The 20268-nt window shown below is 38.4% G+C and overlaps 1 protein-coding gene across 1 annotated transcript; it reads right to left on the bottom strand.

Annotated features, from left to right (window-relative positions):
• Positions 1–5799: 5799 nt before the first annotated feature.
• On the bottom strand, positions 5800–7923 carry LOC126699410 (uncharacterized). The gene is made up of 3 exons (XM_050397188.1): positions 7775–7923; positions 7344–7621; positions 5800–6140 (listed from the first exon to the last, which is right to left on the bottom strand). Exons 1-3 carry the CDS (start codon positions 7921–7923, stop codon positions 5800–5802), a joined length of 768 nt encoding a protein of 255 aa, XP_050253145.1.
• Between the last annotated feature and the right edge of the window lie 12345 nt (positions 7924–20268).

Below are 20268 nucleotides of genomic sequence, written 5' to 3'. Positions count from 1 at the left end.
AATCGCTTAGGTAATCCTGCCCGTTGACTTTCCGTCCATCCTTTCCACTTGGCTTTCCATCTAACCCCCTTTTTTGTGTGTGTTTCAAGCCATGATTATGATGAAAGGGCTGATGGGACGGTATCTTACCCACAAGACAGCCTTGGAGTGTGTACGGGCAAAGGCAGACTGACGGAGGATGAACTGATTTAGCTTAAAAACTGGAAATCCAATATGGAAAAGAAGTTTGACCTCTTAGAGAAGGTGAGGAAAGAGCTTGAGCAGGGGATGGAGGAGGTAAAGAAGGTCCTGGAGGGCAAGGACAAGGAGATCTAGAACCTAAAGGGTCAGCTCCGTCAAGCTAAGGAACTAGCAATCCGTGAATACCGCGACTCCGACGCCTTGCTGTCCGAACTCGGAGACTCTTTTTTAGAGGGTTTTGATGATGCTCTTCGTCAAGTCAAGAGGGCCTACCTTAACCTGGACATGTCCAACATCAAAATTGATGATCAAGGCCAAACCTCCGTCATGCCCATTGCCTCAGAGAACACTGAGGATCTTTTTGTTGAGGATGCAACTCAAGGCGACAGAGAGTTACCCCGACACATAATGCTCAAGGTCAAGTCCAACTTGAAGCTGATGACACCCGTCAGGAGAAGGATGTAGACCCTCCGGTTTTGTTTTTTTTGTTTTTGTTTTTTTTTTTTTTTTTTTTTTTTTTTTTTTTTTTTTGTAAGTTGGGAGAACAATCCTTTAATTTTATTCATCATTACTTTTTCCATGTTAAACAATTTCCCTTCAAGGGTTTTATATTTTTATCTGCCTATTTTGGTTTAATTGCTTGTTTCATAGTTGTTATGAACGCAGTGGGTCTGTTCTATTTGACCCGTCATTTAAGTCAATGGAAATTATGGGGGTTCGAATTTAGACGGATTCGTCCACTATGGCCTTTAATTTTATGGCCATTGAGTTAAAAACCCATCTCCCAAAATGTGTCCATCCACATTGTGTTTTGGACTTTAAGTTGTGTCTGTCTTAATGTCCAGAGGGACCGTCCTCCTTATGGACTCGGTTAGACTTTCATCCTCAATGGACGATCCGTCCACCTTTTTTTTAAAAAAAAAAAAAAAAAAATTTCTGTCCTTCTGGATGGACTACTCACCTTATAGGCTTAACATTTAATCATTCAAGGATTGTCTGTCCACCAAATGAACTAAAATTTTCATCTGCTTTAGATGATCCATCCACTTTATGGACTAGAATTTTCATCCTCCCTGGTAGAACCGTCCACTTGATGGACTTGAATAGAATTTACATCCTTTATGGATGAACCGTCCACTTTATGGACTTGGTAGTATTTTCATCCTTCATAGATGAACCGTCCACTTAGTGGACTTGAATACGATTTTCATCCTCTGTGGATGAACCGTCCACTTTTTGGACTTTGTAAGAATTTTCATCCTCTTGGGATGATTCGTCCAGTTTGTGGACTTTAGTTTATACCCGTCCACTTTTTGGACTTTGTAGGAATTCTTATCCTCCTGGAATGATCTGTCCAGTTTGTGGACTTTAGTTTATACCCGTCCACTTTTTGGACTTTGTAAGAATTCTCATCCTCCTAGGATGATCCGTCCAGTTTGTGGACTTTAGTTTATACCCATCCACTTTTTGGACTTTGTAGGAATTCAGGTAGAAAAACATAGTTGTGTCTGAATATTCTTCTTAAAAAAAAAAAAAAGTGTTTGTAGAAAAAAAAGATACATAAAGTATTGTAGCAAAAATTGTCCAAGTAAAATTAGTAATTGTAGTAAAACTAAATAAACTAGGAAATTGGGGAGCGTTGTTACTCTTCATATCATCTTTACTGGTAGTATTTTCGTAGGTGCTCTGTGTTCCATGGGTGCTGTAGCTTCTGTCCATCCAGAGTCTCGAGGTGGTAGGTGTCTTTTCTTTGCCATGATGCGATCCTGTAGGGTCCTTTCCAGTTGGGGCCAAGCTTTCCTTGCGAAGGATCTCTAGTAGCGCCCATTACCTTCCATAGTACAAGATCTCCAACCTGAAAGTCTCTATGTCTGACATTGGAGTTGTAGTATTTCGCCATGAGATTCTGATACTGCACCAACCTTTACTCCGCTGTCGCTCGGACTTTGTCCACCAGGTTAAGCTGAAGGCGTATGGCCTCTTTGTTCTTATCCTCGTCGTAGTTCTCCACCCGATAGCTTGTGAGCCCTACTTCTGCTGGGATGACAGCGTCACTTTTGTATGCTAGTCAGAACGGCGTTTCTCTAGTGGGTGTTCTTACTATAGTTCGGTATGACCACAGGATGCTTGGTAGCTCGTCCGGCTAAATACCCTTTGCCCCCTCGAGCCGGGTCTTGATGATCTTGAGCAAGGACCAGTTTGTGACTTCAACTTGCCCATTGGATTGTGGGTGTGCCGGTGACGAGTAGTGATTCTTGATACCTAGCTCCGAACAGAAGTCCCTAAATGCGTTGTTGTCGAATTGCTTTCCGTTGTCAGAGACAAGCACTCTAGGTATCCCGTACCTGCAGATGATATTCTTCCAAACAAAAAATCAAATGTTCTTCTCCGCGATAGTGGCTAGGGCTTCTGCTTCCACCCATTTAGTGAAGTAGTCGATACTAACTACCAAAAATTTTAGCTGCCTAATTGCTGTCGGGAAGGGGCCCATGATATCTAGTCCCCATTGAGCGAATGGCCAAGGGGCTGTCATGGGGGTCAGTTCTTCGGACAGTTGCCTAATGAAATTACTGAACCTTTTACACTTGTCGCAGGCCTTGACATAAGCTTGGGCGTCCTTCAGCATTGTAGGCCAATAGTATCCTGCTCGAATCAACTTGTGCACTAATGACCGTGCCCTCGAGTGGTTTCCGTAGATACCCTCATAGACTTCTCTCATTACATAATCTGCTTCCTCATGGCTAAACACCTCAGGTATGGTCGAGAGAACCCTCTTTTGTATAAGACATCTTTTATCAGCACAAATCGTGATGCTTGGACCTTCAACTTCCTAGCGGCGTCATTCCCGTCTAGTAACACGCCAATCTTCAGGTCTGATATCAATGGCATAGTCCAATTACTTTCAGAATCTTTTTGTTGCACATTTGTTCCGTCATCAATAAGTGAGGAGACTTGAACAAATGACAATACTTGTTCGGGGACAAGCATAAATTCTACCGAGGCAGCTTTTGCTAGATGGTTGGCACATTCGTTTTCCCCCCTTAGGATTTGAACGAATCTGACTTCAAGGCTGCCAATTTGATTCTTCACCTCTTCTAGATATCTCTTCATCCTTTCATTCTTGCACTCGTAGCCACCATTAATCTGACTTGTTACTACCTGTAAGTCGCAATGTACGACCACGTTTTCAGCACTTGCTACCTTTGCGAGGTCTAGCCCCACCACCAATGTTTCATATTCGACCTCGTTGTTGGTTGTGGGGAAGTCCAGTCGGATCATGCACTCGATCTTATCCCCCTTCGGGGTTTGGATTACCGCACCGGCCCCTTCTGCTCGTCTATTAGAAGATCCGTCCGTATAAATATTCCACTGTTGGGTCTCCTCTGCCCCCTAGCCGTCCCCGAGGGTGAATTTGACGATGAAGTCAGCCACTACTTGCCCTTTTATAACTGTTTGCGAATGGTATTGTATATCAAACTCACTAAGCTCCACTGCCCACAAAACCATCCGTCCTGCAGCCTCGGGGCTACTCAGGGGCTTGTCCGTCAAGACAACGATTGTACGTGCTTGGAAGTACGGCTTGAGTTTTCGCGCTACGGTTATCAACGCGAAGGCCAACTTCTCCATCTGAGGGTACCTCTCTTCTACTTCTCAGAGCGCTCGACTTGTAAAGTAGATTGGTCTCTGAGATCCTTCTTCCTCTCTTACCAAAGCTGTGTTAACAGCGGCTTGTAAAACAGCTAAGTATAGGTAGAGTTCTTCTCCTGGCTTCAATGGATTGAGCAATAGGGGAGATGAAAGGTACACCTTTAAGTTTTCAAACGCCTTCTGGCATCCGTTCGTCCACTCAAACGATTTTCTCAGAGTGCGGAAGAAAGGTAGACATTTGTCCGTCGCTTTCAAGATGAACCTGTTCAGGGCTGCGATTTTGCCATTCAAGCTTTGCACCTCCTTGACCGTCCTCAGTGGTTCTAACTCCATTATAACTCCATTATCACCCGTATCTTCTTCGGGTTAACCTTTATACCTCTTTGGGATACCATGAAGCCCAAGAATTTCCCCGCCATCACCCCAAATGAGCACTTGTTTGGATTCAGCTTCATGTTATATGACCAGAGGGTGTCAAAGGTCTCCCGGAGGTCGTCTAGGTGATCATCTTCGTGCAAGCTCTTCACTAACATGTCATCAATATAAACTTGTACTTTCCTCCCAATCTGGTGTGTGAACATTTTGTTCATTAATCTCTGGTATGTCGCCTCAGCATTTTTGAGTCGAATGGCATCACCTTGTAGCAAAATAGTCCCTGGCTGGTAACAAAAGAGGTCTTCTCTTGATCGGCTTCTTCCATTTTGATCTAGTTATAGCCCGAGAAAGCGTCCATGAAGCTCAAAAGCTAATGTCTTGCAATTAAGTCTACTAAAGTATCTATTCGTGGGAATGGATAGCTGTCCTTGGGGTAAGCTTTATTGAGGTCCGTTAAATCTACGCATATCCTCCATTTTCCATTGGCCTTTTTAACCATGACCACATTTGCCAACCAATTGGGGTAGTACACTTCTCGGATGAAATCTGCCACAAGCAACTTTCGAACTTCATCGGCTATGGCTTTGTCTCGCTCTTGAGCGAATACTCGTTTCTTCTACCGGATTAGGGAAAATGAAGGCGATACATTCAACCTGTGAACTATGATTGAGGGGTCGATTCCTGGCATGTCCTCATGACTCCAGGCGAACACATCTTGATTGTCTCTTAGGAATGCTGTAAGCGCTTGGCGTACCGGCCAACTTGCTAGTGTACTCACTCTAGTCGTCCGTTCTGGCCTTCAGTTATCAAGAATCACCTCTTCTAATTCTTCAACCGACTCCATTATTGCCCGTTGTTCTCCTATGCACATTGTTTGCTGATGATTGTCCATCTCTAATATAGCAATATAGCATTCTCACGTTGCCACCTGATTTCCGCGCAGTTCTCCTACTCCATAATCTATAGGGAATTTGATCATTAAAAAGTAGGTTGAAGTTACAGCCTTCCATGAGTTGAGGGTGGGTCGTCCGAGAATGGCATTGTAAGCGGACGAGTAGTCGACCACTAGGAATGTTACGTCCTGAGTGATTTGCTGGGGGTAATCACCTACCGATACTGACAACGTGACAACACCAATGGGGAACACTCATCCCTCCAAAACCAACGAGAAGGGCATTTACCGGGACCAACTATTCTCTGTCAATCCTCATCTACTGAAAAGCCGGGTTATACAGGATGTTTGCCGAACTCCCGTTGTTGACCAGAACCCGGTTGCATGTTGTAGTCTCCTACCCGCAGGCTGACAATAAGCACATCGTCATGCTGGTGGTGCAGCCTTTGAACATCTTCTTTTGAGAATCCGATGACGGGGTTGTCGATTCGTGCCATCTTGGGTACGGTGCCCGTAAGCTGGACGTTCTGTACCGTTCTTTGGTAGGTCTTCCGTGCTTTTTTAGATGACCAAGAAGTTGTTGTGCCCCCTACGATCATCCTTATGTCTCCAATGGGCGGCCTTGGGCACTCATTCTCCCGTCGCAGGGCCTGCTCTTGGGGTGGATTCGTTCTTTCCTTGCTAACGAACCTCTGTAGCTTCCCCTATCTTATATGAGCCTCTATCTGCTGTTTTAGATCGTAGTAGTCAGCTGTGTCATGCCCGTGGTCTCGATGGAAGCGGCAGTACTTGTCCCTTGGCCTCTTGCTAGGATCTCCCTTCAACTTGCCGAGGAATGTCAGGGCTCCTTCATCTTTGATCTGCATTAAGACCTGATCTATTAGGGCAGTTAATGGGGTGAAGCTTGTGAACCTTCCAATGGGGGGTTTGGAGCGTCTATCATCCCGTTGTTCTCCGGTTCTAGCCATCTTTCGCCCCCCATCCTGCCGTGTGTCCTCCTGTCTTTCCCTTTTTCTAGGCTTATCCCCGTGGGCTAATAGTGCGTCTTCCACGTTCATATATGAAAGTTCAAAAACGTGTACAAAAAAACTTTTGAACGTTTAGACCCCCAAAATCCAACTTAACCAATACAAGCAATATGTCAAACAACTAGTGTGCGGAAACTTAACACATGCTATAATATGAAATTGGTTAAACAACTATCTAAGCCATCACAAAATAAAACCACAGCAGATAAAATAAAGGCAAAGATAGAGAGGAAGGAAGATGCAAACACAAAGACAACACGCGATGTGTTATCGAAGAGGAAACCGAAGTCCTCGGCGAAAAACCTCTCCGCCGCCCTCCAAGCGGTAATCAATCCACTAGAAAATACAGTTGGGATACAAGGACAACAATAGACCCTCCAAGCCTAATCTACCCAGTGCACCTAAGCCCTCCAAGCTTCTTGCTCCAACGAGGTTGCGCCGAACCTTTTTCTTTTCTAACTTCCCGGATTCCGCTATTAGACCGTAGCATCAACCAATGAAGATTGGCTCCTTCCTAACTGCTTCCTAGAACTCCAAACGACTGTCTCACAGAGATGATAATGGTGAGAACCAGGTTTGGTATAATGCCTCTCAAGGATTTGACAATGGAGAGGAAGAGAGTAAGGGAATTTGAAGAGACTCTAAGGTATAGATTGTGGGTGAAACAATCTGATTTTTCTTTAGGGTTTCTCTCTCAAAATTCTCTTTGGAAGCTCTCTTTCAATCGTGGGTTAAAGGGGTATTTATACTGGAGTGGAGAGGAATGTGAAACGTCAGGTTTTGGCAAAACAGAGGTGGCTCGCGGCTTGACCTCGCGGCTTGACCAAGTCGCGAGATCTAGTCGCGAGTTAACCGTATGGCCAGTTGTCCTGTTTTGTCCTGTAGTACTCTAACTAGCATGACTGTTCATCTTCCAGCATGCTTGGCACGTGTGCAGCTTCTGGCGGCTTGCAGCCGCGAGTCCACCCGCGAGTCCCAGCCGCGACTCTCTGTTTTCTTGCACACTCTTGAGCAATCTTCACTCTATCTCACTCACTACCCTTACAACAAACCCACCTAAATACAGGGTTACTAAATGCTGAATTACAAGCAAATTTGGCACGGAATAAAGCCAATTAGATGGTTGAATAAATTCAACCTTACAATATATTTGGTAGCCTTGTAAAGCACATTCGACATTGTCTTTGAATCGTTCTTTTATAGAGAAAATAGAAACTTACCCTTCCGTAACCCATTAGTGAATGCTGCTACGAGTATCTTGCCATCTGCTTCGTCAATTGAGAGGGCCTTCTTGTTGAAACGGGTTATGTAGGACCTCAGCGTCTCGTCCTCCCGCTGCTTAATGTTCATCAGACATGCAGTAGACTTCTTGTATCTGTGCCCTCCAATAAAGTGCGAAGTGAACTGGGCACTCAACTCCTTGAAAGTACTGATGGAGTTAGGCGTCAACTGACTGAACCAAATTCTCGTAGCACCCTTCAAGGTTGTAGGGAAGGCCCTACACATGATTTTGTCCACAACTCCTTGAAGGTGCATTAAAGTCTTGAAGGTCTCCAGGTGATCTAGAGGGTCCTTGATTCCGTCGTAACTGTCTATCTGTGGTATGCGGAATTTATGGGGCAGATGGAAGGAATTGACAGAGGCAGTGAACGGTGAGTCGATTCGGTTAACTAGGTTGTCAAGATCGCTAGACACTCGTCCCTTGAGGGCGTTCATCATAACTTCCATCTGATCCTTCATTGCCTGCATCTCTGCGACAATAGGTGGTGGAGCCGTATCCATGAGGGATGGGAGGCTCATGTTTTGTCACTCCGGACTGCTTGGGGCGTTACTACCCTCTTGCCCTTCTTGGTCCCTTCGCTCGGCACTAGTACTTTCTTGGTCCTCTTCCTGAGTACCGTGCCTCACCTTCTAGTGTAGTTGTTCTTCCAAAACCTAGTTTTGCTTAGTGAGGTGCTCCACGGCAGCAGTTAGGGTCTGGACTTGTCTCTCGAGAGCAGTCAGGTGTGGCTCATCTCCTTGAATGTTATTGGTGGTGGTCGCTATCGAGCGAGTAAGAACCATGCAACTCTTAGTCCAGGAAGCGTTTGTTATGGCTTATAAGTCTCGCACTTTCCCACAGACGGCGCCAACTGATGATGTCGTAAATATCACCAGTGAGCCTCACGATCTTCGCACGCTCATAACGATACCTGCACAGCAAAAAGAGAAGACCTAACAGAGAGCACCAGTGTGGTGTCGGCTGAATACCCTCTGAAGGTCAAGTTAGAACTATTCTCACAACTTTAGAGTGCTAGAGAAGGGTAAATTATGTGTACCTTGATTTGTGAGGGTATTGAGGCTTTTATAGTAGTAGAAGGTTGACATCTCTTCCTTAATGTAGAAGTCTTTTCCTTATAGGAATCCTCTTGAATAGTCCCAAACATGATGGACAAGACATTTCCTTGTAGAGAAGATCTTCATTAATACGCGTATCCTCCAGAATCCTCTTTGTGCTAGGATTCCATTCACCTTGGGATTCTATGATGGCTAAGTGTGTGTCGCAAGTATTTCCTATTATGGTTTCTGGCTGCCAGGTGGGTGCTTGATCCGTCCTTGTTGCATCCATTTATGCAGGATCCGTCCATAACAAACCTTGCACAAGTTGGGTCCGTCCTCTATCGGCCCACAGATGTGGAACCGTCAGGCCCATTTCATGAAAATCCATCAACCTAGATTTTTACCCTCTTCATGAACCAAATACATAATTTACTAATTTCAAAATTTTAGTATATAATACAATTAAAACTAACAAATTAATATAATATATGTACCCACGTAGGAATGGCAACGGGTCGGGTTCAGGGCAGGTTTCTTTATGCCCGAACTCGCCCCGCCGGCCGACTCCCAAAACCCGAACTCGCCCCGTTTAATAAACGGGTTTTTTTTAAACCCCAAACCCGGCCCATTGAGCCTCGCCCAACCATGCCACCTTAGGCCCAATAAAAAAAAATTATATTTTGTTTGGATCTTTAAGCCGTGTAGAACAACATAACATGGAAACCCAACTTGTAGAACAAATCAGAAAACCTTGAACTCCATAACTAAGCCAAATGGGGTTAGAGAGAGCACAAATATGAGGAAAAAAAAACATTTCCAACAAATTTGACAAAATAGATTTAAGTAATTAAGTATTGTGGATAGAAACCATCACAAGAACATCTTTACCATCCATTCATTCATTCACTCACATATTTCAAATTTTCAATCATAAAACAAACTTATTATTTTATGAACCTAAAAAATGAAAGAAAGATTTTAATTATTAAAAACTGAATCGTCGTTTCTTTCTCTTTGTCAGTCACCAATGGCAATGGCGGCGGTGACGACGACACCATTATCTTCACCGTCGACTTCAATCTTTGCTCAACGCTATTCAACATGAGCTCGAGCCTCCAAAATGACGTCGTTGATTAAGAAGGGATGTGTGGTGGGGAATTTGGGACACTTGGGTGAGGTGGTTCGCAAGGACATAGATTTTCTGAAGAAAGGAATTCAGAGAGGAATGGAGTGGGCAAATGAAGCTCTTAGCGTTCCTCGTGTCTCCAAAACATTAAACGACCTCTCGTGGCTTTGCCAACTCAAAGAGCCTCAAGCTCCTCCATTACAACCTCAGACTTGGCCTCAACCTTGCTATCTAGGTCAAGCTTCTACTTTCTCTTTCTCTCTTTTCTAGTGATGGTGAAGGAGGCAGGGATCGGCGGCAGCAAGTGAGAGTGAGAGTGAGAGTGAGAGTGAGGGAGAGGGAGAGCGGCTGAGAGTGAAAGAGAGGGAGGGCAGCTAGGAGGTGAGGGATTAGTGGTAGAGCATCTCCAGCAGATTCTCCAAATTTTTGTACTGTTTAGAGAATGAACAGTGACTTTTACCTTTTAACTACCCACTTTTTCAAATACACTTTCCAACAGATTTTCTATCCCATTCTCTATCTCATTTAAATATTATTTCTTCATTCATTCTTTATTCTTTTTTTAACAATGATACATCTTCCAACATTTTTTTATTTAATACTTAATTATTATAATAGAAAAAAACATTTGAATGATGAATAGTAAAAGCTACAGTATTCTCTACTTATAGAGAAGCACTGTAGCAACTCTACTTTAAAAAATAGAGATAAAGAAGCTGTTGGAGTGGGTTTTTGATTCTCTAAAATTGAAGCCATTGGAGATACTCTTAGGGAAATGAATTGAGAAATGAGAAAGGGTAGTATTTATACCTAGGGTTTTTTTTTTTTTTTTTTTTTTTTAATATTATATATACGGGTCAGGTTCAAGCTATGCATAATACCTAAACCTGCTACGAGTTGGATTTTTAAAACCCGAATCTGCCCCATTTGCTTTGCGGGTCAAGTTAGGTACCTGCGGGTTAGGGTTTTTTTGAATCTTTATTTCTATTTTTGTATTTTTTTTTCATGACCATAATTCATGATTCTCTATATGAAATTAATCTTGGTTTGTTAATATTAATTAATCAATTTATATGTTGAACTTGAATCTATATTGGATAAAGTTTGGCTACTAACTTGGTTGCTGTCAATAACTTATAACTCCCATTAAAACAATTAACGTTGTTACATATTAAGATTTATTCATAAATGATAAAATAAAATTTAAAATGGGTAAATTACATATTTAGTCCTTATCCTTTACATCATATTTCAATTTGGTCCCTAATTTTTCAATTTGGTCCCTAACTTTTCAGTATTGTGTCAATTTAGTCCTGTCGTTATCTTTTGGATGGAAATTGTTGAGTGACAAACGGCCAAAAATTTTTTTTTTTTTTTAAAAGTTGTAAGGACTATATTTGGATTAAATCCAGTACAGGATTGGGTTTAAGCCCAACAAGCCCAAACAATGAATTTATAGAGCGTGGGTGAAAGAACTAGTTCTACTCTAAAAGATGGACCATAAAAGTTACTGAATTAAGATTGTTAAGCACAAGTAAAGTAAGAAAATCTGTCATCGGCACAGCCTGAGAAACTTATCTTATAATATCTTGTTGATGAACACAGTTACAAGAATTCACAATGTTATTGCCTAGATTTTATGATTTTTCTCTCGATCCCCTTTTTAGGTCACCTTCCCGTGCTATATATTACAATCTTGGTGTTATCCCTACCATACACATGTAGGTTGGATTTTTGGAGCTCCTTGTCTCATCCAACACCTCCCAGAACCATCAAATAGTAGCTATAAGGTTGCTTGGTCGCTGTTCAGGTATCACCTCCACATTAATGCGGCTAGAGAGTTAGTTGGGAGGCATTTAATGTGAAGATAACAGTTTTTGAAGATATTTGTTACCTCCCTTTACTTATCCCTTGTCCAATGTCCAACTCCTAGTTGTGATGTAACTTTGAAGAAGGTCTAGGGTGGTATGACACTCTTACTAACCTCGGATCCTTGTTCCCGAGATGTCTTTTCTCCTTGAACGTGTGTTGGACTTATCTCATACTATCTTTATTTTTCATTTTATACCATTCCCATTATAACCTCATTTGGCCATTCTCGGATTAGTTAATGTCCTCGGATTGGGCTATAGGCCCAATTTGTACAGCCTTAATAGTACCTCCTAATTAACTGGCCCCTACAAAAGTTTATTACCATATCAACAGAAAATATATATTTTTTTTTTATTTTAGTCATTTGCCACATCAGCAATTTCTATCCAAGAAATAACGGTAGGGACAAATTAACACAATGTTGAAAGGTTAGAGACCAAATTGACAATTAAAATGTTATAGACCAAATTAAAATATAGTATAAAAGATAAAGAACCAAATACATAATTTACTTAGTATATAATACAACTAAAACTAACAAATTGATAAAATATATGTAACAAAGTTTCTCTCCAAACTAGTTTGGAGAGAAACTCTTCAAACTTCTTATATATTTCTTTTTTGTGTGTGAATTTTGAAAATCTAACCATTGAATTTCATGTTCCTTATATTCTTAACATGTGTATCAAATTTCATTCAAATCGGATGTTATTTACTATTTGATCAATCAACTTATTTTTTATATACAACTTTAGATCAAAAAAACTTGAAATTATAACATTTATTTGATGACATAGTAATTAATCTTTAATCTTCTTGAAATTTTGTAAGCATTAAGGATGTAATAAGAACATGCAATCTAACAGTTAGATTTTCAAAATTCACACTCAATATAAAGATATAGGATAAGTTTGTAGGGTTTCTCTCTAAACTAGTTTGGAGAGAAACTTTGTTGAAATATATGTACCCATGCACAATCCTAATTGACGGTGAGTGGACAACTGAAATAAATAGGTAAACATTTCTGGTTTTTTTCTTGTCTCATTATCATCACGTTGACATTTCCAATTTAATCGAATCTGTAAACTTTCAATTGAACTTCAATATCCTTCGATAACACGTGCAAGACTTTATAGCCTGTTTGGATGGATGAGGAGTAGAGGGAGTAAAGTAGAGGGGGGAAGAGTAAGTTAAATTACCATATTTGGATGTTTTTTAAGGGAGGAGGGGGAGGGATTTGAAAGGGTTTGGATGGGTTCTAACTACCTCTAACCCATCATTTTTAATTCTCCCAAATTGGAGAGATTTGGAGGGAGAGTAGAGTATAGAAATGCTTAACCAAATGAATTACCAAATTTACCCTCTCCATATTAACAAAATTACAAACTATGAAAAGACTAATTATTTCCCTCCCCCTTAATTTTAAAAACATCCAAACAAGGTAGAAGATAACCATTTTCCTCTATTCTCCTCTTCACTACTCTCCTTTCCTTTACTCCCCTCTACTCTCTTCTCTCTCAAAACTTCCGAACATAGCATTAAAGTCTTCTTCTTGTCCTAAGAAATTGGATTTTAGAAACATGTTTATTTATCATTATTTTAAATTTGCCACTTGGGTTACTAACATCTCATTGGCTAAACAAAAAAGAAAAAAAAATAAAATTACTTCACTTGTGGATGTGGCTAGGGCAGCGCAAGCTCACAAATTTTTTTATGGTTGATTGAGAGAATTGAATTGATCACTTCATTGATAATGACAAAAATGATATATAATGATCACAATTGAATTTGCACCTCCTTTGATAATTGAACAATTATAAGAATACTATGTTGTAATTGGTATTTATTAAATTGTTGTTTTGTAATGAGCATGTGATTTTACTTTAAGTGAGTGAGGAGGTTATCTTGATTTTTAAACTAAATGAGTTATTTGACATTAAAAAAAAAATCAAAATAGACACTTAGTAGAAAAATTATGATAAGTGTTAATAAACTATTTTAAGAAAGTTTTGACACAATTATCATGGGAAATATAATTAGTCATCCATTAGCTTTTCCTAAAATTAAATTTGAATTCTCATTGTGAAGGACTTTAATATGGATATAATTAAATTATAGGAGTGTCCAGCCCACCCACCCAACCAACCCACTTATACTTGACCCGTGACCACCCAATTTGACTGCTCTTACGATTAGACTCGGGTCCCAACCTTCAAGAATTTGACACTAACGTGTCGGTTTCAGATCTCCTCCTCCAAAACCCGTGAAACCTAATCCGACTAGACTAAAATACGAAAATTTTGGAGATTTTCAAGTTTTCCGATGAAATTTCCAACTAAATATGGCAGCACCAAATCTGCTTGAAGTTCATCAAATCCGGCAAGTTCTGCATGATTAGGCAAAAATCGCTACAAATCCAATGAGATCTCAGTCGAATCTCACCGAATCTTGGACAGATCTAGTAAGATCTTGCTAGATCTAACGAAATCTCACTGCTTTTCAGCGAATTCTGGCGGTTTTCTGTTTCACCTGAAACCAACTACCACTCGAGAGACCAAAACCAACGAACCCAATACTGTTACGGGTTGGCTGCAGGTTTGCATATTCCTCACCTAATTTGATCAAGTTGGTTGGAAGTTGGGCACAAACCGAACCTGTGAACAGGGCTACTTAGGAGATAAGCCAATAGCCCTTAGATTATTTGGATCCCTTCCCCCACCCCTCCCTAAGGCTCTGCTTGGGAGGAGGGAATGGAATGGAATGAAAAGAATATTTTTAGAATATTCTTCCCTCCCTCTTTTTTTGGAGTTTTAACGGAGGGAATGGAAAGTTCATTCCCTTGTTTGCGAGTTTAGGTGGGAGGGAATAGAATTGTTAAGAGAGAATACTCATTCCCTCCTAAGCCCTCAAAATCTCAAATTTTTGTTCCCCCCAAAATTGGGAGGAATATGAGGGAATGGATTTAGGTTTAATGAAAATTTTATTAAAATTCCCAAAATACCCCTATATATTTAACTATTTATTTTTAAATAGGGGTCTAATAGTAATATTGTTATAAAATGATTTCATTCCATTCCCTCCATATTGCTCCCAAACAAGATTACTTACATTCCATTCATTTTCATTCCTTTCCATTCCATTATTTTAAAACATCCAATCAATGTTACTTAATTCCATTCCATTCCATTCCTTTCCCTTGCTTAAATCCATTCAATTCCATTCCATTTCTTTAATGATCATTCCATTTCATTCTATTCCTTTATAAACTCCCAAGCGGAGCCTAAAAAAACAAAGGATTTAAAACCCTAATCAAATTCTCATTGTAAAAGAAAGCAAGTTCTGCCCCTACTTCTCCTCTAACATAATTTAGCCAAATTTTATTGATTTATCGGTTATAAATAAAGTAAGGGAAATGTTAACCAATGTCCTTAGGGCATTGGTTTATGAGCTATTTTTAGAAACGTTTTATTGAGAGAATGATAAAATAATAAATGTTGTTGACAGTTTTTATATTTCCCATAAAAGTGGTTTCAAAACTTGCTTATTATAGTTTATTAACAATTGCTCTAAAGGAATCCGTTAACATGATCCAGTAAGTAATATTATTTTCATGTGTATACAACTATACATCACTAACCCTATCTTTATTTTACACTAATCACAACAAGTAAAGAAAAAAAAATCACAATAAATAAAATTAACAGTTACAAAACTTTTATGTACTTAATCTAATTGTTAATAATTGTAACGGGCCTCTAAGCCTTTTCTATTTTCCGTTATAATCAATTCCTTACTAAAAATATAAAAGGCGGCGAGTTTTTTTTCTTTAAAAAAAAGGGGTAAACTATATATTTGGTCCCTATCCTTTACACCATATTTCAATTTAGTCTCTAACCTTTCAATTGTGTCAATTTGATCTCAAACCTTTCAATTATGTCAATTTGGTCCCTAACTTTTCAATGTTGTATCAATTTAGTCACTGTCATTATAGATTGGATGAAAATTACTGACATGACAAACAACCAAAATAAAATTTTAGTTTATTCTCATATCAATGGAAGCTAACATTTTATTTTGGCTATTAGAAACATTATTAAGTTTCATCCAAAAAATAACGACAGAGACTAAATAGATACGGTATTGAAAGGTTAGGGACCAAATTGACATAATTAAAAGGTTAGAGATCAAATTGAAATATGTTGTATAAGATAGAGACAAAAAATGTGGCCAAAATGGCCCAATACCATCATTGGCCAAAATATGTAGTGTTCTACCACTGTTTGCAAAAATTTTAGCAATCTACCACTTTTTAAAACTTGAGTTTTTGAAACTCAAATTTGACATGTAACTAGAGTTTTACAAACTCAAGTTACACAAATTATATAGTGTAATGTGAAACTCTATTTCACCAAAATCGAGTTCTTTGTTAGGAGTGTAGCAGTGTAGGCAACTTTTTGTATAAATAACTCTCAATCACAGTAGCCTCTCTCTCTCAGTTTTCTCTTTCATTTTGATAGGCAAGCTTTTGAATAAATTTCAAGTTCACTGATGATGAAATTTTCTGATTTTGGGACACCATTTTAAGTTTTTTTTTTTTTTTTGGTCCATTATTTGATCTAGATTAAAATTAAAAAAAAAAAAAAAAAGAGAGAGAGAGGAAGAAGAGGAGAACAAACTAGAGAGACCGATGCAACTATTGCTGAGAAACTGAGAAAGAAAGACTCTGGAATTGGAACTAAAAGAAATATTATAGGGAGTTGATTAAAAGTAGTTGAAGATGTGACTTATGAGTGCTTTCAAAAAAATATTTTGCAAACCGTGGTAAAATGCTATATATTTTTGTCAATGATGGCATTTGGCCATTTTGGCCCCCAAAATATAGTTTACCCAAAAAAAAAAAAAAACACAAGTATAAATATTGGGCTACTAGATAATAGTGTAATATTGCAAATAAGGTCAAGCTCGAGTGAAGGGAAAAGGCAATTTTGATTTTATTCTTTACTTACCATTAAATTAAGATAGTTTCAATGTTACAAATTTCTCAACAAAGCAATTCCAATAATTTTTTTTTTTTTTTTTGAGAAATAATTACAACATACTGTTAACCTCATAGCTCGAACCTTTTCCCCCCTAGACCCCCAAGTACTTTGTACATGAAGAGGTGTCAATTCAGCTACAAGGCCTTTGGCCAATTCCAATAATTTAATATTTTAATTTTAGACCGAAAAAAAAGGGGGGGGGGGGCTTGATAATGCTACTAATTCACTGTTCTCTCTCTCTCTCTACATGCACTAGAACTCACAAACTGCCAAGTATTTGGAAGTGTGGTCGCTGGTCGGTGTCTATATTTTTGTTATGATTGTGTAGTTGTTCGGTCGGTGTCTATATTTTTGTTATGATTGTGTAGTTGTTCGGTCGGTGTTTCCTATTTGTTTAAGAACTTATTAAATCAATCACTAGACTTGTTTTTGTCACCTAATATATATATATATATATATATATATATATATAAGAACAAATATTTTTTTTATATATAAAGAAATTGTATACTTGAGGTTAGGAGGAGATACTAGTTCAAATTATTTATAATTCTCAATCAGCCATGCATCTTATTTAAGATGATGATGTGTAGAAGTCGAACCAATCCCACGTGTGGAAGTTGAATCAAACCCAATGCAAGTGGCGGCTTCAAGAATTTTCTTTAGGATGATCACTAATTAAATTATACAAAATTTAATAAATAAATATCTTAAATAAATCAATGTCACAAAAAAAAACTATATACAAAAATATATAAAGCGTAACAATTTTTTTCTACTAACAAAGAGAAAAAGAAAAAATTGACTGATAAAAGATAAAGTGAGAATTAAGAATGTTGAGATGAGAATAATAAAATAAGAGAATTAAAATGATAATAGAGAAGAAAAAGAAAAATGAATGATATTTGCTACAACTATGAGTTGAGTCACTAAAAATAGCAAAATTATTGCGACTTCAAAGCCAAAAAAAGCATAACTGCCGACACTGTCAAGGATTAACTCATGACTACAATATTTTTCTTGAGTCATTTTTTTAAGGAAAAATGAAATTATTGATTATTTTTATATAATAGGTTGAAAGAGTTACAAATTTGAGTGATAATTTTTATTTTTCTTTTTGAATAGGCTTTTTGTTGAATAATTTGTTCACTCCTTTGTCCTTATTGTTTGGTCTAGTGTTGTTTTGGTTTGGGTTATTTTTGTTGTTATTTAAGGGTTTTTTTTTTTTTTTTTTTTTTTTTTTTTTTTTTTTTCTGTTTAAGGATTATATTTGAAGGGCTATAATTATTGGAGTAATGATATATCTACAACATTTAAAAAAAAAAAACATTTTTAAAAGCAAATCTTATGCAAAAGTTTGTTATTAATGGGTTAAAAAGTGATATCAATATTGAGCCAAAATTAGTAACCACTTCCTGCTTATCACATAAGATTTGTTGTGAAATTATTGTAAAAATGTTGTGAACATTACTCTTATTTTTATTTAACCAAAATTCTTGTAATTCTCAAATCACTGTCAATATTTTTATTAGGATGGTCAAAATAGGTCAGATTACTCTCTCTCTCTCTGCATTTTTTGGCAAGTCAAACGGTCCTGTGACCAGAGTGAGTTATACATAGAGCCACCTCTGCCCACTCTAATGAACATTACCCCTTTTTTTTGGAACTTAAAAATTAATTCCAGTACTGCATGCAATTAATCCCCAAGTTGTAGTAGCTAAAAGAATATTCGGCTAACCATACCCATCCTCATTCCTCACTATGACTATCAATTGAAAATTGAAGTAACTAGTTTTGTCTTGGTAGAATACGTAATATATATGGTTGAGAGATTGAAATAATTGAAATGCGTGGAACCATATCTGATGATGTGTGAAAATCAGTAGGTTGAATGCTTCGGTCTTCAACGGCGGTTGGATGACCTGAAAAGAAAGAAATAGAGAAATCTAATTTAATTGTTGGAGGGTCCTTGGCCGGTTTACTCCGGTCACTTTCATTCATCTGAGAGGAAGAAGATGGGATGGATGATGGAGGAGCAGTGGACGGACTAGCAGACGATCCAGACATTACCCTTCTCCTCATTCCTTCCTAGAAAACCTCTAAAGGAATCCTAGGGGTTCTAGATGAGAACAATTCGTCTGTAGATCCACTCTCACCATTACTATTAATATTGTCATAGTACTCGTCTATCTCCCTATCACTAGACAAGGAAACTACAATCTTAGCCATTTATAAAGAAAAAACCTACAGATGAGAAGGAAATGATACCTAATGCTAGAAGAAGAGGACAATGGATAGGTGAAGACTTCTAGATGAGACGTGAAGGATGAACAAAGGCGAGAGTGTCAGAAGAGAAAATTTGAGAAAACAAGGAGGGCAGGTGAGGTACTGAGTTATTTATAGGCAACTAGGTGGGACACTGAAGCGATGCGGACCAACCAGAAAACGCCATGTGGCCACCTTCTCGAGGAACGAAGCAACATGACCCCCAGATCACTCAAATCAAGCCACGTGGCAACGCCTACGCCAATTGATTCCAACAAATCTCTAGATGCCACGAGTTTGATCCATCAACAAATCAAAGAGTGCCACATGTAAAAAAAAAAATAGAAAATATTCAACAAGAATATGGACGACTTATGGACAAGGGGGCAATTGATGGTGATTTATAACAAGTCTCGTTCGTCCATAAGGGTCATCCAAGCCTAACAACATCCAAGATAATTTTTAAAAGGGAGAAAGTAGAAAGATGCATCACAAACATAAAAATAGGTCATTCATGGAAGTGATAGCCGTCCAAAGAGATACTAGTCGTCCATATCACAAGAAGGTATAGACGACTAACTAACACTTAGTGAATTTCCAAGTATTTTCTACAAACACAAAACGATCGGACCACAATCCACTATTCCGAGACGTGGGGTGTATCCCTCGAAATTCGCTTCATGCTCCCCACTAAGTCCACACATCGATGTTAGTGGCACCTAACAAGTAGACTCACTCCAAACTCTCTATAAAAATGACCTACTCTCACCAATCCAAGGTACATTCTACTGTTCATCCACTTACCATATTCGAATAATAGAGAGAAATCTGACTTAATCGTTAGAGGGTCCTTGGCCGGTTCACCTCAGTCACCTTCGATAGTCTCTTTCTTTCTTTTCAGGTCATCCAACCGCCGTTGAAACCCGAAGCATTCAACTTACTGATTTTCACACATCATCAATATCATTTTGGGAAAACAATATTATCAATATACTATCATTGAAGGGTTGATTCTCTTACAAATTTTAAAAAGTACCATAAATTTATTATCATAAATAAAATCATAAATTACAAAGAAAATAAAGAAGACTATTTTGAACCGTCATATCTTTTTCTTTTATTTTTATTTTTTGTGGAAAATTGCCAAGCTGCCATGTAATGATGAGAACTTGGGTTATTGCACCGTGCAATACCACTTTTAAGGGTTAAAATTGAAATTCGAAAACTTCACTTTTAATCTTACTCTTAGATAAATAATAAAAAAAAAAAATTATAACCTTTTAATTATTTACTTTTTCACCTTGATATCTTATCTCTCTCACAACAAAATAGAAATTGCACCCAAATCCGGACATAGAACTTGCTGGCAATTCATACATCTCAAACTAGATGATCCCTCTCTCTCTCTCTCTCTCTCTCTCTATATATATATATATATATATATATTGAGTTGGGTTCAAGTTACACCCAGTGTAACTCTTTAAGCAATGTTACACCACCCAATAACTTGTTATTGAATTAAAA

Source organism: Quercus robur, chromosome 2, assembly GCF_932294415.1.
Source record: "Quercus robur chromosome 2, dhQueRobu3.1, whole genome shotgun sequence".
Classification (NCBI taxonomy): Eukaryota; Viridiplantae; Streptophyta; class Magnoliopsida; order Fagales; family Fagaceae; genus Quercus; species Quercus robur.
This window is presented reverse-complemented; position numbering and strand designations above follow the sequence as displayed.

Bases quoted from the DNA above. Each gene is read 5' to 3' on its own strand.
- LOC126699410 (XM_050397188.1), bottom strand. From the start codon at position 7,923: ATGAGCCTCCCATCCCTCATGGATACGGCTCCACCACCTATTGTCGCA. The intron at 7,622-7,774 runs GTTCACTGCCTC...AATCATGTGTAG, and splicing joins GTTAACCGAATCGACTCACC to GGCCTTCCCTACAACCTTGA. The intron at 6,141-7,343 runs GTAAGTTTCTAT...TGAACGTGGAAG, and splicing joins CACTAATGGGTTACGGAAGG to ACGCACTATTAGCCCACGGG.